The sequence below is a fragment of the Kryptolebias marmoratus genome, linkage group LG23 (assembly GCF_001649575.2).
Source record: "Kryptolebias marmoratus isolate JLee-2015 linkage group LG23, ASM164957v2, whole genome shotgun sequence".
In the NCBI taxonomy this organism is placed as follows: Eukaryota; Metazoa; Chordata; class Actinopteri; order Cyprinodontiformes; family Rivulidae; genus Kryptolebias; species Kryptolebias marmoratus.
In genome coordinates this window covers 2,169,979-2,196,384 of record NC_051452.1, presented here as the reverse complement: position 1 = coordinate 2,196,384, position 26,406 = coordinate 2,169,979, and the positions used below count along the sequence as shown (strand labels likewise).

Below are 26,406 nucleotides of genomic sequence, written 5' to 3'. Positions count from 1 at the left end.
GGGGGGGGGGGGGGTTAGAGGTCAGTCCTGGTAGCGCCAGAGTCGTTTTCAAGGACACGAGGCAGCTTGAATGTCGGTTTGCTGATGCTCATTCCCCCCCCCCTCATATGGCAACTTGTGTATTTGTTAATTGTGTTATAAATGATACACATCAATAATGGACTGTTGCTTCTTTTTGGACAGTTAATCTATTTTGGATGAATTATCTGTTTATGCCAGCTGTAGTGTTGCATTTGTCCCTGGGGCTCAGAGCAGCAGGTTAATTAAAGCTTATCAATGTTACATTTATTTATTTTTATTTTTTTACCCCCCCCCCCACTACATTTGATGAAAACCTCAGAGGAGGAGCACTGCATTACTGCTAAGGAGCTCCTCCAGCTGTTTAACCAACTATAGGATATTTAGAAAAAGGAAATGGTGCATGCTCGACGAACGTCCCTAAAAAATAAAAGCAAGCTTTTTTTAATTTTATGAAATAAACCTCGTGCGCCTCATTTGTGCGCCTCGTTTTAATATAGTTTAAGGCAGCTTTAACAACATGTAATGCCCACTACTTAAAACTATTCAAAAGAGGTAATTCGTTTCACATTTTTAAACAAGTTTGAGTTTCGACGCTTTTATTTTGAAACCCCCCACAGGAAACGCTTCCGTTGGTTGCAGCCTAATTGAATTTCGTTCCTCGCAGTCCACCTCCACGGCATGCAAATGACCGAGCAACTCCAGTGCGTCTCAGATTGGTTAACTACACAGAGCGCGTGAGGCAGGGCAGCGCGCGCGTGCCGACAGTGGCCGGGCTTCAAAAACTGCGAAACATCAAAAAGAAAGAAAGAAAGAAGAGGGGGAGAACTCAGATCCTAATTAACTCTGCGGAGGCGGGCGCTCGGCATCCCGGGACCGAGGGGGGAGCCCGCTTCCTCCCCGCGCGCGGCGGAAGAAATCGTCTCGCCCCGGCGCGTGCGTTGGCAGCGGCAAGCCCGAAGACCTGAGGGGGACGAAGAAAGAAAGACAGAAGGGGGCGAAAGGACCAAGTTTTTCCTCCTCTTCTTCTTCTTTTTTTTCATCGGAGCCTGGCGGACAGGAGAGACAGAGAGAGACTCAAGTGGTCGGCTCCCCCCCCCCCGCATTTAATTATGGACCGGCTATGCTGACATTTGGACTACCCTTCCTCCGTCTTCATCGGTTTCAGTCGGTAAGTCACGAAGCGGACTTGTCACACACTGCTATGCGTGTTTGCTGACTTTTAATGCGGCCATGACGGGTTCACGGAGATGCTATTCGGATAAGGATGTCAACTGGCCAATATGGGGCAGCTTCAGATTGGTTCTAGTTCCGCCACTTGTCTCGATTTGTTTGTTATGGAAAAAAACAAGAGATAGAGAGTGTTTGCAACTGACAGGATAAAGCACCGACCTGTGAATTCTTCCTGAAGGAGAGGGGAGGGAAGGAGAAGGAGGAGGGTGGGCTTCATTACTTCCAGCGCACCTGGCTGTCTGCCACACACAGTTGCCGTATTCCCGCCGCGCCGCGACGATAAACGCCTCGAGCCTTTCCTCTCTCGCGCGCGCGCCTCGAAAATATGCCCAAAGTTATCTGGGAGTACTTATAAAGACACGACGAAGCCTTAAAAACACCTACAGCCTCAGTATGTCCCAAATGGCAGCGGATTTAAGCAAAAAAAAAAAAAAAAAAAAATCGGACGCAATTAGGCTCATCGGTCACAGGTGTGTGTTTATGCGCGTCTACGTCACGCCTCGGCTCAGCCAATCAAAAAGCCCAATTTGTTTGCTGCAACTGCCGTACATCACGACTAATTAAGTCCAGCTGTGCTGCATTTATACCCAGCTTAATCAGTTGCACTGTCCTCCCAGGCTGCATATATTTTTTTTTCTGCTTTACCCTCCTTCTATTAGATGATGTGATGGCTCCATTTAAATCAAAGCTAATAAGGAAGACGCCGTTTAATTAGGTTGTGGGTTGCTTAATTGAATCTGGACCTCAATTTGTTGCTTGAATGAATTGACGGTTAATGGCCCAAAAAAAAAAAAAAAAAAAAAAATGGATTCGCCATCTATCACTGAATGGCTTTAATGCATATATAGCGGAACAGTTTGGCAATTTATGCTACATTTGCAGCACTTATTGTTTCATCTGGAAATCGTTTGGGGGGAATTAATGCAAAAAAAACCCAAAATTCTTGTGGTACAGTGGCAGTCGTACCTGCAGTGTCAGCAGGGAAGTTTGTGTTTGACCAGGTGTTGTCATGTGGAACAGTAGCCAAAGGGAAAACCGGCAGATTTGGAGCTCAGTGGTTGAGCTCCAGGCAAGGGGGGAGTTTATACCACTTATCCAAGTACATGTTCAGGCAGAGAGATTTTTCTCAAAAACAAACAGAAAAGAATAAGCGAGGTGCCTGGAAAAAACACATAAAATGTTGAATCAATCACCAAAATAAATCCGGGGCTGCACAGAGGGCCCCCCTCGCAGTTGAACTCTCTCTCGCCTCTCGAGGGGGCGGCTGTCATAATTATCATTTCTCCTGAACTGCAGCGCCGGCATGGGGGATCTTGTGCGGCTCCGTGGGCGGAGTGGTGGTGTTTGACTTTGCAGGGCAAGCCACATCAACTTCCAATTCGGATGGGGGTGGGGTGGGGGGAGGTAAAAGGCGACAACTCCCGCGGTAATTGGGGCCTGGGAAACCTGGTCTCGGCCGGTCGGAGGGAACATACACCAGGCCAGAGGACGCACACACTAGTGTCAGTGGCGGCGGGGAGTCTGATCTGTGATCCCATGTCACAGTGAAATGAAACAACCCTTTTTTTTTTTTTTGTTCTGGACGCAACAAGTCTCGCCATCTCACACTCTCCTCTTTTTTTTCCCCATCACTCCTGACTGTAGAGAAATCTTGGTTGGTGACCTTTAAGTGCATGAGGGGGAAAAAAAAAAATCCACCCTGTTTCAATTCTGGACATTGACATATCAGGATATAATAAAAAAAATCATCTAATTTTGATAGAAATATAAAATATTTAAATTTAACCTGAAGTGAACAAAAAAAAAAAAAAGCTAAAAACTCATTTCACCATGTCGTTATTCCTTCAACTAAAATGGAGCCAAAATGAAAAATAAGTGTAATGCTTGCTGCTTCTGTAAGATTTAAGAGAAGTAGCAGCCAGGTGCCTCATTTATCAGTTTGGGTTTTAAAGTTCATGACAGAACAATTAGATAAAGTCTGAATAAGTATGGCTTGTTGGGGGGAAAATTGCCTGGAGAAAACCTCCTTTTTTTTTTTTTTTGTCTGAAAAGAATATAGCACCATAACTTGGGTGTGTAAAATTTCATTTCACTGAACCACAAGACTTCTCGAACACTGGACAGACGAGACCAAAGTGGAGACGCATTTACCCATAATGCAAAGCGCCGTGTGTGGAGAAAACCAAACACTCAGCAGCAGCGCAAATGCTTCATGCCAGCTGTCAAGCACGGCGGTGGAGGGGTGATGATTTGAGTTTGTTTTGCAGCCACGGGACCATGGAGTCGACCACGAACGCCTCCGTAAAACCAAAGTGTTCCAGAGTCAAATATGACGAAACGGCTGAAGCTTGGACAAAATCGAGTCGTCCAGCTAAGACGACGATCCCAGACACAGTGGCGAACCTACAACAGAATGGGCCCAAAATGAGAAAAACAATGAAGCGAGAGACTGAAAGTCAAACAGAAAATGAGGTTTCTACAAGCTGAAATTGTTGAATCATGGGGTTTAAGTTTCTCACCCAGAGCTTTTTTTCCCCTCTCGGCTTTATTTTTGTTTCATAATCAATCACATGCCAGAGTCTGGGGTGTGCTTTTTGTATACTTGAGGTTAGGTTTGACTCATTTTAGAACCTTTAGAAACCTTACGTCCTGACGCAGAAAACCCTAGAACCAAACGAAGGTGGACTTCCTGTTTCCCGTGACTGTGAGAGATAATAGTGCACGGGGGAGGGAATCTAGCAGGGGGGCTCTTAGTGCAGGAGGTTTGTTGGTTTTGTCGTATCCAAGCGTTTAAAAGTCAGTTCAAATTGAAGTAAATGACCAGGTCTTGTGAAATGTACCTCCTTTCTGTGCGTCTGCGAGACGAGGCGCGCTGTATCATTAAAAGCAGCTCTTCCCCATTTGTGCTTAGTCACCCTGTGGTTGTATTGCCGTCGTCCAGGAGTGTGTTATATCAAACACCTGTGAGAAAATAGCCCCTTTCACTGGCAGCGCTTCTTGCTATAAACCTCTCTTTGAAAAAGGAATATAGGAGGCCGGAGCTGCAGGCCAGTCATCTTTTATTGGAGTCTGGTGAGTCAATAGAGTCCACGCAGGGCTCCTCATTATGGGTTTTCCACTTGGGGCGCTCAGTCCAAACGTCCAAATATAGGCTCGACGCTGGAACATTAACTCGACTAAACTGCGATTGAGCAAAGTTAAAGTTGCATCTCGATGAAAAATACTAAAAAAAGGCAGCAGACAATCATCACAGGTGTTCTGTCCTTGGTGTTCGTGGGTATTAAAAGAACAATGCTGGAACGGGAAGTAGTTCATGCAGCATGAGGAGGGTTTTTTTTAGGACAATAAACACCTGACTGCCTTTGTCTGAAATGTCACGTGGCGCGTTATCAACTGTTGTTGTCTGTAAATGCCGCTGGTACGATTCCAAGATTCGGAAGGCTAATCCATGTCACCTACAAATACAGACTTACAGGTAATATCAGGGTTTTTTTTGTTTTTCAGCTGTCTTCGAAGCATCTGTCCTGCTTCTAACAGGAACTTTGAATGCTGTCCAGCAGCTTTAATTACCCTCTGTAGCATTCCGACTTAATTGGTCTTCAGAGGTCTTGTTCAGGCGGATGGTTCGGGTCAACTCGAGCCTCCGTGCTTGTAAAGTCATCAGGCACTCAATTAAGTCAGCCACAGTATCAGAGCTGGAAAAAAAAGAAACAAGCAGATGAACTCATTTAGTTTAAAGCTGGACTCCTTATTAGTTTTTTTTTTTGGGGGGATCATAAAAGTTCTCCAAAAAGTTCCGATATTTTAAGGTGGAATTGTGTGTAAAAGGATAGTTTAGTCACTTTTGAAGTGATGTTCTGTCAAGTAGTAGCTCATTAGCTGTGACATCATTGATAGGTTAGGTGGTAATGAAGAAAAAGGAAAAAAAAAAGTCCACCTAGGAGTCAAGCTAATGGCTAGCAGGATTGGACCCCATTTTATGGTGCTTTTTAGGTCTTTAAAACAAATCCTTCTCAAATCTTGCCAGATTTTGTTAACATTAATCTGTGCTGCCATTTTAAGAGATTCAACAGAGAAGTTGTTGGCGTTTGGCCTTGTAGACTTACCGTAGCTTCTTGTGGTAGAAATATGTTGCACTAAACCTGTTTTCATGTGTTTTTTTATTATCTAGTCTTTGCAGAACCCTAAAGAATATATTCATGTAAATATCAGTGAGTCATCATAGCATCATTGTCTGCAGCAATGACTTTGAAACAGTTGATTTATGTATAAATTTCCAGTGATAAAATGAGTCTTTTCCATGATGTTTGCAATGTTATCATATATGCTAATTATTGCTGGTGATTTAGGGTTTTTGTTGCATGTCTTAGGATGGAAAAAATATAAATCAGTGTTTGAGTAATTATCATCATGTGGCCCTGCTGTGTACTGCAGGTGAAAAATTAATTGTTCATAACATTTTCATGGAACACCAACACAAAAGGGCTGACCTGTCCTTCTAACCGTCAGACATGTTTTTTTATTTTTTTATTCTGAATTGTGTTAAACCGTTGAGTGGAAACGGCTCTAGTCTTCCAAGAATGTTTTTTTTTTTTTTTTTTGCCACTCATCTGCCTCCATCTGTTCACCGTTAAAGTCTGCTGCATCTCAGACTGGCCGTTCTGGTCGGTCTCGCTGGTTCGCCGGCCCGCAGACTGGATTCCCATCGATTCTGCAAAAAAATCGGTCCGCTCACAGACACATGGGTGGAGTTTTAGTCCTACTGGCTCTGCATCATAAAGCAGCCTGCGCTGATCCCGGTGTGACACGGGAATGAATTACGCCTGCATCTGGTGATTAAATAGTCAGAGGGCAGAGCAGTGAAAGAATCCGAATAGGAGCCATGTTTGATTTAAGGTAATATCTGTTCGAGATAGTCGGCAACACTTATGATGCCCATCTCATAACATCTTTTCATTTTTTATAACACAGAACATGAGGACAAGCAGTGTTTATTATGATTTTTTGTAATGGAGAAGCTGGAATTTACTCACAAGGCTTAAAGCTGGGCCTTCATTTCTTTAAACGTCTAAAGGCTTAACATGCCACAGAATCTCTCAGCATCTTATGAGAATAATAGTCTAGACATTGGCAGTCAGCTAAACAAAACAAACAGATGCGACTGCCTATGGCCTGTAGTTTATTTTTAGCGACCTTTGTAACTAATTGTCGCACTAACAGCTTACACGAAGTTGCTTCTTATAAAAAAGCCACCGGTAGGTCGACTTTAAAAAAGTTTGTTCAGCAGAATCCTGCTGAGTTCACTAATTGAAGAGCTGTGAGCTAACACTGGTACAATTAGCACCTGCTGATTTAAAGACGCTACAAAAGAAGTACTTGACGGTTTACCATGTCATAAAAACACTAAACCTTAAGTATGTGTGAGTTTAATTTAATGGACTACAGTCCCAATGGGAGATAATTTGACAGTTCAAACTGGCATCAATAATTTGGCGTTTTGACGATACTGATGAAAGAAACACGTATGTTTTTGTAGTTATCGTCTTCTAATGAAAGATGTATTTTATTAACTGTTAAAGTATTTACCACTGGCAGTTAAAAACAGAAATGGCTGGGACTGCAGTGTAAATGTGGTGTATGCTTATGTCAACCTATGCGTTGGTTGTTTTGCCGTTTGCTTATACAAAGCTAATTAATACCACTCAGAAGGTGCGAGTACAGCACCGAACTTTAACAGGCGCCGAGGCGAACAGAGTTATTTCAACGTGATTCTGAACACTGAGGAGTTATAAACCTAAACCAAGACGAGGGTTCATTTATCATGTTCATGTTAACAACGGTTAATGTTAGCTGCTGCTTATTTTTAGGATGAGCATGGAAGATTAAGGGGTGCAGATCCCAGACAGTCTGTAGCGTGCATGTGACAGACCCGTCCACAAGATGGCTGAGCGAGATATACAGCTGGAGGTAAATTAATTCAAAGTATACAAGTATTTACCAAGTCATCACAGTGGAAAATGGGCCACTGGTGGCGGTGCATCAGGATAATCAAAAGCATTGATAATTTTTTTTATCATCGCATCCCTCTGGATCTAATATTCCTACAGATTCCCATCCCGAGCTATCATCCGGTGTGAAGGGGAACTAATGGAACATAGGGTGCAGCGATGCCTTCGCTAATTCTGCTAGTCAGGAATCTTGTGACTCTGCATTTTGCACAGATCAAAGTGGAGGGACGTGCACATGTCCTAGCAGTAAAGGTGGAGCTCACCCGGGCAACAGGTCTGTCTTCATTTTGTATTTCCAGAAATAAAATAAAAAAAATGTCAGCCATCACATTGGGATATTTTCATCAACTGCCATTCTTGCTGAATACATCTAAAGTAGTCATGAAGTCAAGCCCACAAAAACCAGTCGAGACTGTTGCTACCAAGTTATTAGTGGCCTTTTTAAATAACCCGTTTGCTCTGACTTTCTTACACAGCTGCTTATTTTATTGAGTTTTCGGAACAATTTCATCTCCAGCTGGTCAGTCCTGCCGGTGACTCACAGCAGAATGGGGAAAAGTGTTGCTTTTTAAAGCGACACCAATGTAGGCGACACGGCTACATACATCTGTCGGGCACAGATGGGTCTCCGTACAAAGGGAAGGAAAAAAAAAACAAAAAAGAAAAACTGCACCTTGACGCCGCTGTACGCTGGTGTATAGTGCATGCTCATTTCTGGAGCACTAATTACTGCGCATTAGTTAAACAGACCATTTGAAATGCAAGCCTGCTAAATCACACTTGCCAGGGGAGGCGAGCCATCTCCCTCCCTTCTTTATGCAGAGACCTTGTGCTTCTATTATTAGCTCTATCATGCATATGTTCTCCATTAGAAACGAAGGCCCACCAGTACAGAACAGTAAGTCAGGAGATTTTATAGCTCACAAGGTAATGAAGCTGCGCCTGTACTGGTTTATTCTCACAGTTTTGTTGGTATATCATTGTTCATAAATAGCTATATGATCAGCTGTCTATATGAATGTTTTTTTATAAATAAGCCACTAAAGGTTTGCTTTTCTTTATCAGTAAGTCAAACCAGAAGGGTCTTTTGTACCATAATCGGCTAACAGCTTGCACCACCCGACCCAGGTGGTCTTTACTTATAAGTCACCAGTAGTAATGAGCAATAGAAAATTATGTTCATCTGCCATTACTTGTTGTCAAATCTTTTTCCATGAAAAGAAACACAATGTCACTATGCCCATGTATGGTTGGTTGCCTTCAACATCTTTGCAAATAGCATCTTTTTAAACTTGTTAGGGAAGACTGACAGGATTACTAAACAAAGTATATTATAATACACCCAACCAGACATGTCAGTGGTTGTTGTGACAATGGTTTAAACAGAGAAATACAGTGCTATTCGACTTTTTTTTTTTTTTTATGCTTGTTAAGCCAGTATCTCACTGGGCAACAAATGTTGGCAAATGGCATCCCTAAGGGATTCTCCAAATTGTTTAGAAAAGTTTGCGAGGGTTCTGTTTCCTCGTTTGAGTCACAGCGTCTTGCAGTCTCATCACTTGAATTTTGAACATAAATACTTACTCGTGATAAATACTTGCAGCTACTTGCAGTTACGGAAAATCAATGATACGAAATGTAAACCATCAAATCCATTAAATTAAACTTTACAGTGGTTTACGTTATACATTACCATAGATAATAAAATATTTCTCATGGGAAAAGTATTTACATTTGTCAGCTTTTGCAAGTGCAGCTAATACCCCTTAGTTTTGACATCCGCGCTAAAATCTTTAAGGTTTAAAAACTGGCTTTATGTCAGAAAAGATTGGGGATGCCCTTTCTCCCTGGTTTGAATGCTCAAAATGTCTGACCGTAAAAAGAACTAAAATCAAAGCTTCAGTTGAATGAAAGTCTAAGAAAGAATAAGAAAAAGCTAAGACAATTCAGCAATATCAGCAAAACTGCAAACGACCTTCGCTATCAAATGCTACGATTGATAACAAGCCTAACCCTACGCAAATATGCCCGAGCCTTATGAGCCGTTTGTGGCTCCCTCATGCAATACTTACTTTGACAAAGTCAAGCACAAAACATGATTTCAGCCGAGTTCATTTTCTCTAGAAGCAACGCGCCGAACCGTCGGCTGGATGGCGTGCCGCGGCACCGTGCACGTCTGACTACGGCTCTGTTCGCGTCGTCATTATGCGCACGCTGTGGGTATTAGTCCGCTGCTAAACTCTGACAAATATTCCGATGATAAAAATATGTCTGACTGCAGGGGCTCTGACCATCATGTGTGTGAAGCGTGCAGAATCAATGAGAACCAAGGGCGTACGTTCTCTTTGGTACGGAGAGTGAAAGTCACTGTCATTCAGCAGTTTGTCAGACTGTTGGAAAGTCTAATTCCTACTGAAAATGGAACAAAATTAGACACTGGAAGGTTGGCTTTAATCAAAGAATTTATCACGCCTAATTGTGCCAGTTAGTGGTATACAGATAGATGAGATAGAAAATACTTTATAATCAAATAAAAATCGTATTGTAGATAGCTTTGAACCTCAGTTTTGGGCTTAAATCTGACCAGGCTCACGAGGTAAATGGAAAACGTGAAGATTTTCACCTGGAATCACACTGACCACCACATTTGCATGAACTTCCTGGAAAATCTGGGCCAAAATTCATTCGCCGAGCGTTTGCATACATAGACTCTAGGCGCTCTAGAATTGTGGAAATTAAATTGTGAAGGGTCTGAGACAGGTTACAGAAGCCCCTTTTTTTTTGTTTTTTTTTTAACTGCTAGGCAAGGAAGTTGAGAACCCTTGCAAAAGTTTCAGACTTTCTCAAAAACTCCCTCGCGAATGCAGTTTGCAGTTTGTCGCCAGCAGCGTCGGCTCGATGAGATACTAGCTTAACAGCTAACCGAGCCGGCCAAGATTGATGTAAACATACACAGCAACCCACTTTGAATTGTAGTGCAAGAGCAAATAGCAGCACCAGGTGGCTGTAGCACTTCCAGTGCAACCTGAAGCACTTCTAGCAGGAATATCTTTATTTTCATGTCATGCATAACGTATGACAAAAAGCGTTTTCGTGAGTTGCTGTGAAGCACAAGATGGGAGCAAACCTCGTTTAATCTTGACCTCTTTTGAACTAGCCGATTTTAGGCTAAACACTTCTCGAATTCCTTGGTATTTATTCGATTTCTTTTTGAATATTTGACGCGTGTCACTACCAGGATTTGGTGTTTCATTTAAAAATAAAAATAAAACAAAGGAATGCCATTAATTCTGAGCGTGACCTAGCCGTTATCTTGTCAATTTGGTCAGAGTTGAACTTTTTCTCCAAACTGAGGTCATTCAAAGAGCTATCTACAACAGGTAAGATAATGATCTGTTAATAAACCTGACCCCATCTTGTGTTCACTGATCAATGATCATATCCTACTGATGGCTATGCTAAAACAATAGCTTGTCAATATTCCATAGTGGTGAATAAATATGTGCGTTCATGACGTCTCAGTATGTTCTTTCTAGAATCATAGTGTCTTGATATTCTATTAAAGAGGTGCTGCTCTCATGATATAATGTAGCGTTTCACTGCACTGAAATGATCCAGTTTACAGCTGGCTCAAATGAAGTGTGAACAGGCTTTTATTGGTTTGTAAGTGGCCAGTATCTGTACAGACCGAGGGTATGATAAATATTCTGCAGAATGAGCTTCACCGTCTTAGAGCCCACCTCAGGTCTGTGCTACTTTAGATTTTTTTTTTTTTTTTTTTTTAACGATGAGGTGGCTGCCCACACAAGGAGAGATCTTCACCAGATACCTAATTGAATTGTCTGAAGAGCAAGGGACGCACATTTGAATCTGCGCGAGGGAGCGCAATTGAAGACTGGCACTGGAAAAAATGTTTCATCTCCTTCGCCCGTCACACCAAATTCCACGCAACATTGATTGCCTGAAAAATGGATCCGTTAAAGGAGTCTGTTTGAAATACAGATGATGGAGTGCGGCCGGCTCCTGCCTCCCATCCCCTCCCCTCAGCAGCGTTATCATGCCGATAACATCTGTTAATAGACTTTTTTTTTTCATATTGTCCTGCCAGCCGTCAGGTGACAGTGTTGAGAGCTCCGGACACCATGACCATCAGCAGACTCCTGAACAAACAGATAAACAATAATAAAAAAAAATCTGTTCTGGAGGCTAGTTTCACAGTTAATGTCTGAATGCTTTGCTCTGAGTAAACAAGCCAAATTTATTAGGTTTGACAAATTGCAATTTTAGTTTTTCCATCCATAAACATTAGCAGCTGAGCTGACAAACAATCATATCTCTCAATTTTCTGCATGTTTCTTGTTGATGAGTGCCTGATGGGATTTCTGGAATATTAAAAAAAGGGGATGGGGACTTTTTGTATTCAATTCCTTTTTCTGTTACTGTAGATAATTTCTCGGATCATTTTGTCCTGTCGATGTTCATGTATGTTATGATACAAACTCATCCTTCATCCAGATCCTTAAATGGCAGACCTAAGTCCAGATCCAAACCCAAATGAAGAGGTAGAAGCTAGAGGGAGAAGTCTAATAAAGCTGTATTGGTATCAAAAATTAGCATGGCTGTCAATTTAAAAAAAAAAAGGAAATAACTTTTTTCACATACTCTTACTCAAATAAGTTTATTTCCATTTCTTTATAGCACCAATTCACAACTAAAGCCAAGTCAGGGCATTATACAACAAAAATACATCCAAATTCAGTTCAATTCGGATCCAGACTGAACTCTAATTAGTCATAATAAAGTCATATACAGTACGTTACGAACTGCCAATTAACACAATTCCCCATCCTGAATAGCACACGGGTGACAGTGGAAAGGCACAACTCCCTTTGAACAGGGAAGAAACCTCCAGCAGAACCAGAACCAGGCTCAGGGCGAGCAGCCACCCGCCTTGTTTGACTTGGGGTTCAGAGGACAGGAAAGAGACACAAACAAAGGTAGAGGCGTTGGGTCACGGGTGTAGTTTCTATGGAGAGACAAGGAGAAAACACAAAATTATTGACAGCAGTAATAGCGAATATAAACAGAGTAATAAAAAAACAACAGCTGAGGGAGGAAATGTGGTCAGTTTATCCTCCAGCAGCAGAAGTAAGGGACAGCTCAGGAAACCTACGCCAACCCTAACTATAGGATTTATTAAAAATGAAAGACTTAAGCTTAGTCTAACAAGTAGACATGGTGTCAGCCTCATGAGAAGAAATTTGAAGTTGGTTTCACAAGCGAGGAGCTCGATAACTGAAAAGTCTGCCTCTTCTTCTGCGTTTAAAAACTTTAGGAACAACAAGTAAACTTGCAATCTGAGAGCGAAGTGTGCTTTTGGACATTCAGATAATAAAGATGGACTTACTCTTTTTGTGTTAAAACCAAAATGTCTCATATGTAGAGATAGTAGGAATTAATAACATCTACAGTGTAAAGGGTACAACAAAATGAATATGAGCAGTCATAGCCAGAAGTCCTCCAGAAACCTGAGCCAGTGACCGACTTTCCAGCAACACTCGCATTTCGAGTCGACATAAAAATCCTTAACGACTCGGGGAAGTGTTACTTTGACTGCAGAGGTTTTGGATTTTTATTTGCGTATGAAAAAAAAGAAAGCATCTGTTCTTCCAAAAAGCAAACCAAGCTTATTGACACCCCCATTTCCAAAGCTCCTTATGATGCTTTTAAATGGTAATGTTATTTTACTAACCGTAGAAAACGGGAATCAATTCATTTTATATGAAATTGACGTACTATCATTTATTTTTTACGTCATAAATTTTACACCAGCTCCCCCTCGACCCTCCACAAAAAAAAGTGGGTGCAGAAAATGGATGGATGGATCACTTTTTATTGATATACCTATTTTACTATATATATTTTTTTTAGACCCATGCTTGAGAAACTTCTCTATATGCGGACCTGGCTGAATATTAATTGAAGACCACTGATCTAGCACATCCAGTTCCACATGGCATATTACAACGGCAGATAAAGGTTACAAGAAATCCCTTCGACTTTCCTATTCCGTTTGAACTAATGCTGATTTTTGTAAATGATCGCTAATGAGTTTGTGTCTGTGGGAATTTTTAAATTTATTTATTTTTTGTTGCTGTGCTGGTGTTACGCTCGTATTGCTTTTTAGGGCAACTCGGAGCGCAAAACTATCCCTGGAGGCAAGAACGCAAAGCTAATTTGGTGCATTTCTTCTGAAGCTGCGTTGGATTCCCTGTGGAACGGGGGCGGAGAGGGAAGGTCTGGGGAGATTATTAGTAGACCGAGCGCTGTATATGGTGCACTGCAGGGCGAGTAATCAATAACATTGGGAGTGATTTATTCATTTTGTTTTAGTAGGAGCTTTGTGTTAAAGTGGCTTCATCTGAATAAGGTTTTATATTATTTATGATTATCTACAACGGCCAAAACCTGCTGCTTCACAGGTCTTTGGAGATGAAAGCAAGTGTAGATCTTTCATTGGCTGGAATTCTGCGTGACCTTACAGTTTGTGTGTGAATAGCGATGACTTCGTTCTGATCGATAATTTTGACCAAACGGCACAAGGCTTGGAGTGGAAAAAGTAGGCGGAAGAGAACGGAAAATACCTTCAATTTAGCTTTAATTTGTGAAACTGAAATCGAAAAGAACAGATCTGCATTTAGTCTGTAGTCCATAATCCAACACTTAGCGTTTCCTGCAACCTGTGTGAGCTCAGAGATGAGTACAAACACACCAACGCCTCGTTCAGTTTCAGCTGGGAGGAACTTCAGTTTTTCTCCTCCAACTTTATTCAAATAAAGGTTAAGTATGACAAACTCATCATGAGTCACAGGAATACGTCTCTGACAAACAGGGCTCGCCCAGTCCTGCTCAAGTGAAGGGCCCAGCGGGAGGAATGCATGTCGCCCCGCTGCCTTTCGCGCCAGCTTCTCTCACGCTGAGAAACGACAGACTTGTAGCCATTCTGGTCTAACCTTTACAATTTGCAATATGAGCCCTCTTGCGCAACAGTGCAAGATGTCATGGTCAGAAAATGCGCCGTGATTGATTCTCAGCTACTTCCGCGTCAAATTAGAGCTCATTGTCAATAGAACGTTTTTTTTTGTGGCTTTAAAGTTCAGCTGAATGTTGAATAAATGTCACGTGAATATTTCCTGCACGTATTTTGATGACGGACACAGACAACCTGCCCCTTTCGGCGGCGGGCAATAATAATGAGGATGAATCCCAACTGGAATTGGAAAACACGAAGAGCTGTCATCTTTCCACAGCTCGCCCGTTTGAAGAACTCCGTTAGCTACCAGTTCATATCCGCGCCGTCCTTGATCTCAGGAAGATGTCTCCACTTCTCCTCGAGTCCACAGAGGCCATTAGCCTTTGATCCGTTTTGATGTTAGTCAACTTGGTTTATTGGATTTGGAAGTGATGCAGAGGTTGCTTATCATTAAACTCACTTCTCATTACTTCCCCGTGTCGTTCGGCAGAAACTCCGCTGGGTTCTCTTATCGGGAGCCGGTTTTCAGCGGACACAGGTGCCCGAGCGGTCCCTCGGCATCGATCGGTCCGGGCCTGCTTTGAGCTCGAGGGGGTTAACTCCGAAGGCCCCTCATCAGTCATTCACAATGCCTGCCTTAAATGTTGCTTTGACATCGACCGGAGTGACTTTTTCCATCGCGTGACTCACACCGAGAAGGTCTTAAGTCCGATGAGTCAGCACGCTCAAAAGGGCAGAGGAATCAGTCAAATGCGAGTCATTTCTCTCTCTCTTTTTTTTTTTTAAATGTAGCACTATCCCCACGGTGAGTCAGTGGGAAGACACATCCTCCCTTTCATTTCTTCACAACATCTCTCCCAACACATCGAGCCCGTAACGTTGCGAGTAAAATCTCAAACTCGGGTCTGTTTTTTGCTCAAAGGTCAAGGCAGAGGATAATGTCTTTGCTCACCCCTGTGTGTCTGTTAGCAAAAGATCTCATGACCTACTGAACGGACTTCAATGAAACTTTCAGAAAGTAATCATTTGACGTACATCTGCAACTGATTATATTTTGGAGTCGACACAATTAAAGACTGGCACCATGGCTAACTGACAGTCGCACCACAAATCGCTATAACTCAGTCAATTTTGCAGATATTGAGGTAAAATTCGACGCAGTAGCTGAGCGTGACATCTCGCTGTATTGCTTGAGATTGCAGGTTTGACCAAAACGGATGTATAATTATAATGTCTCCACATACAATGATCCTTTTGGCATGGAAGGAGCATTTCTCCAAGGAATGCTAGGCCTTTAATCTGTTTTCATGCATTATTTTCTCCTTAAAGACAATTCCGCAGGGCACAAATGCCTTCATCCATGATGGGCTTGTATTCTCCTCATGCATATAATTCCCTCATGAAAGTACTTTTACATTACATCACCGCTATACTTATGAAGCTCAAGTATTTTTAGCACGGGATTGATGCGGCTGAATGTCATTTACTGGTCACTTTGAAATAAAGTGATTATTTGAAATGATTTCTTAGCTTTGTGCATTCGGAATAACACAATGCTCCTTTTTTCTCTCTCTCCTTCTCTCTCTCTCCCCCTGCCTCTGTCTTCACAGATATCGCAGACCGAAATGCTGCCCTGTATCATTTTCATCGGCTTGTTTCTCACTGCAGCTCAATCCCAAGATATCCATCCCTTAAAGCCATCATCCTCCATCAGCGAGTCTTGTGACTCCTTGTGCTCCTGCGAGGCGAAAGATGGCATCCTTCATCTCAACTGCGAGCAGAGGAACATCAGCAAAATCTCCCAAATCGCAGTCCCGTCAGGTGTCCCCTTCCATCTGAACCTTTACAAGAATGACTTGGTCGAGCTCCGTGCCGAGGAAATGGAGGGGCTTAGGAATGCTCTTTCGCTGCACATTGGGGGTAATAGCATACAAGAGCTGGAGCCAGGGGTCTTTAGCACTCTTAGTTCACTGAAAAAGCTCCACATAAATAGCAATTTTCTTGTCACGCTGAAAGAGGACACTTTTCAAGGCCTGGTGAATTTAGAGTTTCTCCAGGCTGACACGAATTTCATTCGGGTCATCGAACCGGGGGCCTTCAACAAACTGATCCGGCTGAAAGTCCTGATTCTCAACGACAACTCCATAGAGTTTTTACCCAGCAACATTTTCCGCTTTGTGCCCCTCACACACCTGGACCTCCGGGGCAACAAGCTCCAAACGCTGCCTTATGTGGGCTTTTTGGAGCACATCGGACGGATCATGGAGCTTCTCCTGGAGGACAACGACTGGGTCTGTGACTGTGACATTCTACATTTAAAAATCTGGATGGAGAACATGAGGGCCCAGTCGGTCATCGGGGACGTGGTTTGCGGCTCGCCGCAGCACCTTAAGGGGACCATTCTGGCTAAAGTCAAGCGGGACGTTCTGTGCCCGTCCCACGCTGACATTAACCTGGAGGAACCGTCAAAGTCACTGGATATGGTCGTCACTCAGATTCCCAAGCTGATCAATGTGGAAAATGACGCCAGGGTGCCGACTCCGTCTTACAATCCTGACAGTCCCTGTGTGGAGCACTGCTCTTGTCACAATCACCCCGTGGCTGGGTTTCTCATGCACTGTCAGGACCGAGGAATTCAGAAGGTATCTGATATTGGAATACTTCAAGAAAGTCCCACCAAACTGGTCATGACGGGAAATATGATTCAGAAACTCCTGAAATATGATTTTGTCACATACGACAGTTTGGAACTGCTCAACCTGGCAAACAACAGAATCGATTACATCGACAACGAAACTTTCCTCAGCCTGAACAGCTTGAAGAAGCTGTATCTGAACGGCAACAGAATAGAGAAGCTGTTCTCCACGATGTTTGTGGGACTGCACAACCTTGAATTTCTGTATCTGGAATATAATGTCATCAAAGAGATTGCTCCGGGCACGTTTAATCCCCTGCCAAACCTCAAGTTTTTGTTCTTGCATAACAACTTGCTGAGCTCTCTCCCGGCTCAGATCTTCCGCAACGTGCCCCTCACCAAATTAAACCTGAGAAAAAACCTGCTCATGCACCTGCCAGTGAGCAACGTGCTCGATCAACTCGACTCGCTGGAGGAGATTTATTTAGAGGAGAACCCCTGGGACTGCAGCTGTGACTTGCTCAGCTTTAAACAATGGCTGGAGAAGCTGAGAAAGGATACAGTGAAGGGCCCCATTTTGTGCCACACTCCAAAGAAAGTGATGCAGCAAGAGCTGAGGTTGCTTCATCATGAGACGCTGTGTCCCGGTTTAGGGACCTACCACCCAGTGCCTCAAGGTGGGGAGGAGAGCGTAACGGCGACGTTACAACCTGGTGACAAGAGTTTGTTCATCTCGCTCACTGACACAATCCCGCTTTCTGTGCTCATCTTGAGCCTGCTCATTTTTGTCCTCATGATTATATTCTGCTCAGCCGGGCTGGTGGTGTTCGTGGTGCACCGGAGGAGGCGGAGGGCGAAGAAAAAAGCAGCAGAGGAGGGGCCGCGAGAAACCACCGCCAGCTGTTCCCCCATCCACTTGCACTACAGCATGTACGGGCAAAAAACGACGCACCACACTGTGACGCAAAGGAGCGGGACCGCCACCCTGTACGACGACAGGTCCCACAGCCCCATCGTGCAGATCTGCCGCAACCCCACCTACTGCTCCCAGCACAAGGGGCACGACGCAAATCTGGATTACGGCCTGGAGGATCCCGGCGCCAAGCACCACCTTTGCCGGAGCCTCATGGAGAAGGAGAACACATCCCCCCTGACGGGAAACCCCAGCTCAAAGTTCAGAACCATACCCGAAGAGTGCCCCGCCGAGTTCGTCACCCTCGGGACCCCGAGCTCCTTGTACCGGAACATCCTGGAGCGGGAGAAGGAGCTGCAGCAGCAGCTCGGGATAACTGAGTACTTCCGGAAAAACATGCCCCGGCTCCAGCCCGCCGTCGACATGCAGGTCCCCGGGCACCAGGAGGAGTTAAAGCTAATGGAGACGATAATGTACACACGACCACGCAAGGTCATGCTCGAGCAAACTAAGAACGAGTACTTTGAGCTCAAAGCTAACCTCCAAACCGAACCGGACTACTTGGAGGTGCTGGAACATCAAACTGCATTTAACTGAGCTGAAGTAGGAAAAAACATTTATCATGTTCCAACCAAGTGCCTTACCCCGTTTGCCCTGTTGTACTTTCCACGGTGTGAAATGTAGAAATATATGAAAAAATTAAATATATCACGGGCACATTTTTTTATTTTATTTTATCGTAGCACAGAATGTAACTGGTTTGTTACTTGTCATCTGTCGACAGCCGTGTTATGTAGTTGCTGTCAGATTTTCAGCCAAATGTAACTCAGACGAAGCTGTTGTTGCCGTGTGTCGAGCGGGCTTAGGGGTTGGAACCCACTGTGAAATCCACTCAATCAGCTTTTTCTTTTACATACGATTAAATTTTCATGGCGTTGCAGCGGCCGACTGAATTGATCCACATGGCACACTCGCTCCCCCCTCCCTTCCTTCCCTCTCCGACTTTCCTCGCAGGATAAAGCAGATGTTTGGAAAGAATTGAGTGAATTTCAATCAGTGCTTGACCCAGAATTGTGCTTAATCAGTCGATCCTGATTCTGGCCGTGACCTGATTACACCCCCCCCCCCCTCCCTGCTCGGATGCAGCTTTTAACGCTGGAACCAGAATGCTCATTATGCCGTAGAGTCAGCAAATTGTACAGCCAAGTGTACATTGAAAAACAGCGCTAGGAGTGCAGTTGCACCGCTGTCCTCCTGACAGATGATTGATCCAACACACTGCAGGAGCTGCAGTTGGAGGAATTTTATTTTTATACGAGCTAGGTTATATTCACATGAAAGATTTTCCTTTTCTTTCAGTCAGAGAATGGAGCACTCGGAGTGCAGTATATAAACGACTTGTAAAAAAAATGCATTGCGCTACTCGAATGCCATAAGATGGTGCATGACAATCAACAGAGTCCTGCTGAAATGTTTTTTTTTTTTTTCTTTCCGCTAGAAGAAATGAGCCACTGAAGCGTATGGTCATTCAGTTCGTGTGTGTGTGATGCCGTTATTTAACGTCGAAGACAGGAAGTAGGATTCAGGAACAACGGGGTGGTTTTAACACCGAGCGACGGTCCAAACATTTACCCTGAAAACAAACGCCGCCTCTTTTTTTTTTTTTTTTTTGCTTTTCAAATTCCGAGCATCAGGCGGCGGCTGAAAAAACGGACATTAGCGACGTGGACGTTGTTGTCGTTCGTTGTCGTTCTTGGGGGGGAAAGGACTCCAAACAGTTCCCGTAAGCACACACTCTGTAGCTTTTCTACTTAACTAGATTGAAATATTTATTCTGTATATTTTGTACATACGTCTATTATATCTTGGGGTTTTGTGTGCCTTTGGTGCTGTACAGAATCTAAACAGAAGTTGTAATGAAAACAGGAAATAAAGAGTTGAAATATGTGATTTTTTTTTTGGGGGGGGGGGAGTACTTTTCACGTACCGAACGGTCCAAGAATTTCAAACCTGCTGCTTTCTCAGCGGCGTGCAGCTTCTCCACTAATTAACACACAAGGCACCTGGAGCTGCAAAAAGACGCTTTCTTTCTCTAGGTGTTATCTGTCCTCGACAGTGCCACTGTATATCCGCATGGACGTACACGTTTGGAACACCATTTGCTTGATTTCCTGCTGTGTGAATAATGTGGCCCCCCACCGATGGCCCAAAGTTGCTCCTTAATCACACAACAATGGCTTTAAGGTCTTTTCCACCCCTGCTTTTTTTTTTTTTTTTCGCAACTCCAATTTCCTTTTTCTTTTTTCTTCCTAAAGACAAAACAAAGCAAAACAAAGCTGTTTTTAATAACTCAACTGAGTATAAGTCTATTTTATTTTTTCACAAGAACACTTGTAGCCCATCAGTTTTAATGACAATCTGGCACCTAGCACAAAACAGAAACCTATCTGCATAAAAACATAACTATGTATTTCCAAAGCAAAAAAAAAAACATTGTTAAAGCAAATAACCAGTTTGTTCAAAGCAGCAAAGCAAACGGTTTATCTTCTGGTGCTCGATTCAGAATGATTTATATGTAAAATAAGTGTCGCCAAAAGTGAGATATTAGCAAGGTGCAATTCTGTGTTTAGTCTAAATAAATTCACTTCTGAGCTAAAACAATTCAATCAGCAGCACTCCGGTGTTTGCTTAATATAATACATGAATGCTGGAGGGAAAAATTTAGCATTTAGCAAAAAGGTTGAAATCATTTGATTAGAATCAGTAAAATCTTCAAAAATGGGACAGATTTAGCAGGAATATTTCAGGTTTCTACAAAGTCCTCTGTAATTCAGATTCATGTGAGGAAGGCAGGATACTAGACACATTTTAACTTGTGTCCCATCTATAGTACTCCTATTATATATGTAGTTACTTACCTTAGCCACTCCACTCCACCAGGTGGCGAGATCCTTCACATTTACCATGCATCAAAACGAAGAACTAATATTCTTATGATAGTATCTCAGTGAGCTGCGACTGCTAGGGACACGTAGGAGACACGTTTTATGAGAAAATGCATACATTTTCACTTGGAATCACATTTGCACACAACTCCCGTTTGCGTACGTGTCGAAGGGTTGGAGACGGGTTCCAGATGCCTGCAACAACTGACTACTTTGAGAGGAAAAAAAAAAAAATTGTCTCACAAAAATTCCGACCTAGTGTAGAGAGGGTTTTTATCTTGGACCTCTTCGGCACCAGCTTCCTGTATTAACCGGTTCCAATATCCTGCGCTTGAATTTGCTCCATGTGTGATGAACCTGTGGTTTAGTTTAGGCAGTCATAGTTGGCCTGAGTCATGAGCTTTTAGGGTCAAAGTTGGGTCTTAAAAAAAAAAAAGAAAAAGAAAAAGCCCTTGGATGGGGGTCTTATTTATTGTCCGAATGATGACCTGGTACATTTGGTACGTTTTTCAAGAGCCTGCAGAAAATCGAAGCACTGTCACATAATGTTTTTATGTGCCGTCAGCAGCCAGCATCGTTCTTTATATGTTGCAGCATTCTCTGAGTTTTGCTTTTGAGCCGCACTTCTTTACGTGACTCGTAGAATCGCGGGTTTCCGGCGGGAGTAAGTGATATCAGGAGGTTCTGCTGCACTTTGCTGCATGAATTTGCACAACAATGAGGAAAATGGCGGCGCATTAGGACTGAGTGCCTCTCGTTCAGTACGAGCAGACCTGGATGTAATAACTATAGATGTCCGCGGTTGGATGCGACACCACCGGCCGCTCACGGCTGCGCTCGCTGTAATCATACGTGTGGCAATTATGTGGAAACATCGCCGCCTGCTCCAGAACGCACAATGAGCCTGGAAATGTAATGGGAAGTGGTGATGAAAGCTGGACGTAGAATGCCTTGTTTACACACTTCTGCACACACACACACGCACATAAGCTCGACTCACAAAGCCAAACAAGCTCAGACCTGAACTCAAACAATGCACCAGTGCCCATCTGTGACTGTTTGCAGTTCATTTCCAACCCTGCCCTTTTGTGTATTTTGGATATTAGTCAGAGAAAAACCATATCTTGTGACCTCAAATGTAATTATACAGACTTGGCAATTTGTTGTTCTGGCACATATCCTCTGAAAAGTATCAAAATGAATGCACAAATAACGGGGTATTATTGCGATATTAGCTTTGGGGTTCCCTCCATGAATGCTGGCACGAAACTGCCCAGCGTCTCATTTGTGGCACCGATGATATATTGGATTTATTAGCAAAATGTTTTCAAAGCGAAGCCTGAGAAAATCCATAGCGTCTCACCCAGTTATTATTTATAAAATGGTCTATCTGTTGCGGCGTCCCCGAAGCCGCAGGTCATAAATATTCATATCTGAGAGCAGAACAACAGAAGATCTCTTCTGGGCAACAGTATTGATCTTTGAAGCAAGCCCGAGTTGACGTTCCACAAATGATGTCGTCCGCAACCTACCTTTCCTACCTTTGGATGGATGCCGACAGCGAAGCCCGTTCCAGGGCAGACATTTTGACTTGAAAGAGGACGGAGAACACAGGTGTGTTAACGGGACCGCAACCAGTATGCGCAGCTGCCGAACTGGAACGCGGCCCTCGTCAAAACACCTGCGCTTTCCCTACTGCTCCCAGTTGAAATGTCTGCCGTGGAACGGGGCTGAAAACTGGGAGGCAGAGTTTTAACTCAATTAGAAAACCGTTGTTTCATTTACTGTGTAAGTATTTGTACCAAACCATTAAATACAGATATCAGGGACTGGCGAATGCAATCAGAAGACTACATTAGTCACAAATTATTACAATTTATCTAGGGAATGGTACGCTTTATTGTTTGTTTTTTTTTTTTTTGCTAACTGCCATGGCAACAAAAGAAGCAGCGGAATATAAAATCTAAAGCAAAAAGTCCCCAAACATTTTCTAGCATCAAGAATCAGTTTCGTACGAGACAACCTTTCCTTGAACTAGCGGGCGAAGGAAGTTCTCCGGTGAAATTTTGTTTTTCAGACGGTGAAAAATAACTGGCAGGTAAGAGGGACTGACGTCAGTGCTCACATTAAAATACATACAAATATTTATAAAGACTTTTTTCTTTTTAAAAGAATTGTTTTTAGTATTTCCGGGCTTGGGGACACTCGTTCTAAAGCACTCTACACCAAGGCAAAGCAAAGAATGGCGAGTTTCAGCAGCTTTCAAATGATCTGTGTGGAAAAGTTTCCCGATCTATGGCGACACTGGAAAGTCTAAAAGTGCTTATATGAAAGCTAAATACGTCATAAATTGTGCGATTTGAAATGGCCTTTGGTGTCTAAAAAAACTTCCTGTTGAATACGCAGCGGATATTTTATAAGCACCACCAACAGTGAGACTGTTTCACATTTTACTTTGTATTTTCACATTGGAAGATGTTAGTCGTTTACTGCTTTTTATTTGTAATTAAGTCAAACTATTTGAACCAAATGCTCCCTTTTTGTCTGGTTTTTAACAAAAACTTTGTGCTATCCGTTAAATGAAAATTGTCTATCTGCCATTCGAATTGGATGAATAAAACCGTACAGTATGACTTTTTTTTTTTTAAATTTAAACAGTTTTCAGATCCTTCCTTGCTGTACACGGACTGCTACCTTAGAACCTCCCCACGAGTGAGGACGGTTAGTTTTCCTGTTCACTTAAAACAAGCGAGAAAAGGAACTCCTAGCATTTCGTGTCGTTTCAAACTGCAGAAATCAAGGTTCAAATCGAACCACGAATAACGTTTAGCATAACGCACCTATTAAACCCATTTGCAGTGACTCCAGAAGTGGACTTATATTGCATTAAAATTCTCTCCGTAATCAGGTTTTTACTGTAACTGATGGGACGTGATTTAAAATGAAACCCTTATTTTTACCATGCTTTTGCTTCTTCTTCTACTTCTTTTTTTTTAAGAGTGAAAAGGGTCTGCGATCTCTCCCAGCCCATAAAATGATAAGAGATGGAGCATGTGGGCACCAGGTGATGCAGGTTGCCGATAAGCATCTTCGGCGAGGATCAGACGATTCTCCTGATTTGACCAAAGTCGAAGGAAACAAAAGTACGGGAGTGACACGTTGAGTGTCTGCGTGCTGCGTGGGGGACTCAGGAGCCCCGGCAGCTAAATAAAGCCCCATCACAAGGAGTGACTTTGTCTTCCAGCTCAGCCCCGCTCCCTTGACTGAACTGTAGTCTGTTTCTGAGCTGTACCCTCGGGGCGATCTTATGATGCCGTCTGCCAAGCAGAGCAGCTTGCTGTAACGCCACGCACGCCGATCCCCCCCCGCTCATCCTGTTGTTCGCTCAGCAAAACAGTTAAAACACTAAGGCGGTGACCCAGTTTTTTTGCATCCGGACATCAGAAGTATTTAGTCATGGAATGCATTGTGTTGAGTCCTTTTGTTGTGAGCAGGTATGGAGGATAAAAATAAAAAAAAAAAAAAGAATCCATGCACCCAAACCCTAAATCCATTCACTGATAATAAGTAGATATTTTCCTGTTTTTATCAGTTTTGTTGTTTGCTGTTGACAATGAAGCTTTACACCAAGGTGCTTTCGTTGCTTCCCACGTGTTAGTCTCTTTCTGATGCCACTATTTTGCTCGGCACAAACGGCCGATGCCTTAACAATTAGTTTCAGGTGCTTTACATCAAACTACATGCGGAAGCCTCGAAATGTTCGGCTTGGTTTCTGGCACTCTGGAAAATATGGACTACATCCCAACAAAATAGGCGGAGAAAAAAAAAGATAAGGGATGCCCCAAGAAGTCCACTACTGCAGCACTTTATCACCAAAAAGCTCCTGGCATGCTCCGCACATCCCAGATTGATGATAGAAATCAGTAATGGGGAATTACTCCTCTTAATAGATTGTGTGGAGCGTTTTATCAGGTATAGCATACACTGTATAGCACATTATAAATGATGTGGGATGAGATCATAACCAATTGATGGATTAAATGGGAGATAAATCTGAGACAAGTACAGAAAGTGTTTTATGAACGGCATTGATTTGTCCTGTTCTCACCAAATGACCTTTTTCATATTGAATCAGCTGCGTCTTGGTTACAATGCATCCCCCCAAAACGTTGTTACCTTTTATTAATATTGTAAATTTTAATAGATCATGTGGAAAGCCACGGAGGAAGACTGAAGGACACTTTCATAGATGTTTAAAAAGGACCTCCTTCATCGTGCTTTCCCGAACGTTTATAAATTTGATGTTCAAGTGTCGGCTGTAAGGTTCGAAGAAAGCAGAAATGCAAAAGTATAAACAACGTAAAACAAAATCAAAGTATTCTCGCAAAGAGATACATTTTGCTTAAAGGGTTTTCTTTCAGTCCTTTCAAACAGACAAAACAGCCAACTAGTGTATAAAATGCAACAAAAAGGAATCGGAGCTTAACGGGAGCAGGCTTCCAGAGCCTGACCAATCAGAAGGTAGATAAATTTCCAAAGACAGAAACTAATACAGCTCGTTTCAGGCAGAAACAGACCGAGCGTCCCTGCCTTCTGTTGTTGTTGGGAACTGAAGCCAGCAGGGCCATGTTTAAGGAGGAGCGGCCATGTTGTATTTCTGGAAGCAGAGTCTCTTCACTCGCAGGAAGTGGGGTCTCCATCGAATGCACACAATCAAGGTGCGACATGAAATAAGTAATTACAGGCAAACGTGTTAGAAAGGTCAGACTTTGAACATTCAGCAGCTAGGTAAGAGCTACACAAATCAAGAGTCGACACCTGGACAAAAAAAAAAGGATCGGAGATGTTTTTCTGTTTTATTACTTTACCAAGGGCAAAGTTCTGTTAAATTTTGTACTGGAACCAGCCCTCTGGGAAGGTCGGTCCTCTTCCAAGTTAAACTTTTGGGTTCCCATCAGAGGTCTAATTGTATACGGACCAATTAAATCACTTCTTTTAAGATTTGAATTTGATACGAAAACGCATTTTTCCATTTAGCTTTTAGTAACTTTTTAGAATTATGTCCTACACAGAAAGGCAAGCCTAATGTACCAGTCAACATTGTTTCCTGTGTGTTATTGTAAAACTCCCCAACCCTGATCCAAAAATAATTAGGACGTCAGGTAAAATGTAAATAAAAACTGAAAGCAATGGTTTGCAAATCTCAGTTTCCCAGATTTTCAAAGTCTTGATGACTTTATGAACTGTAGCTGATGGGATATCCAAAGTCTTCCAGATCTTCCATTGGGGAACATTATTCTGATGCGTTTCCACTACGTTTAGACTGGTGAACCTCTGCCCATCTTTACTTCTGACATTCAGCCTCTATAAATGGCTCTTTTTGGAACCAGTCCTCGTTCTGAGCTGTTGCCAGTTCACCTAATTAGTTGCAAAATGCTCCCCCAGCTGTTTATCTTTACCACTTACTTTTAGAGCCTTTTGTTGCCCCGTCTCAACTTTTTTGAGGTGTATTGTAACTGTGCATACTGTCAGACAGTGTATTTTTAAGAATTCAGTCCTCAAAGTTTGGTTAATACTAATCAACACAGTTGTAGATTATATATTTTCTGGTTTTAGCGCTG

At 42.9% G+C, this 26,406-nt stretch overlaps 1 protein-coding gene and 1 long non-coding RNA gene across 4 annotated transcripts in view; one reads left to right on the top strand and one right to left on the bottom strand.

Annotated features, from left to right (window-relative positions):
• The window catches only part of LOC108244315, a 96,602-nt gene extending 94,586 nt beyond the window's left edge, over window positions 1–2,016 (bottom strand). For all 3 annotated transcript variants that reach the window (XR_003039807.2, XR_003039806.2, XR_003039805.2), the window contains exon 1: window positions 1,411–2,016. This is a non-coding gene — a long non-coding RNA (uncharacterized LOC108244315). The remainder of the gene's footprint in view (window positions 1–1,410) is intronic.
• slitrk6 (SLIT and NTRK-like family, member 6) lies at window positions 706–19,790 on the top strand. Its single transcript, XM_017430422.3, has 2 exons — window positions 706–1,189; window positions 15,903–19,790. The coding sequence occupies exons 1-2, from the start codon at window positions 1,142–1,144 to the stop codon at window positions 18,435–18,437; spliced, it is 2,583 nt and encodes an 860-aa protein (XP_017285911.1). The 5' UTR covers window positions 706–1,141; the 3' UTR covers window positions 18,438–19,790.
• Window positions 19,791–26,406: the final 6,616 nt, after the last annotated feature.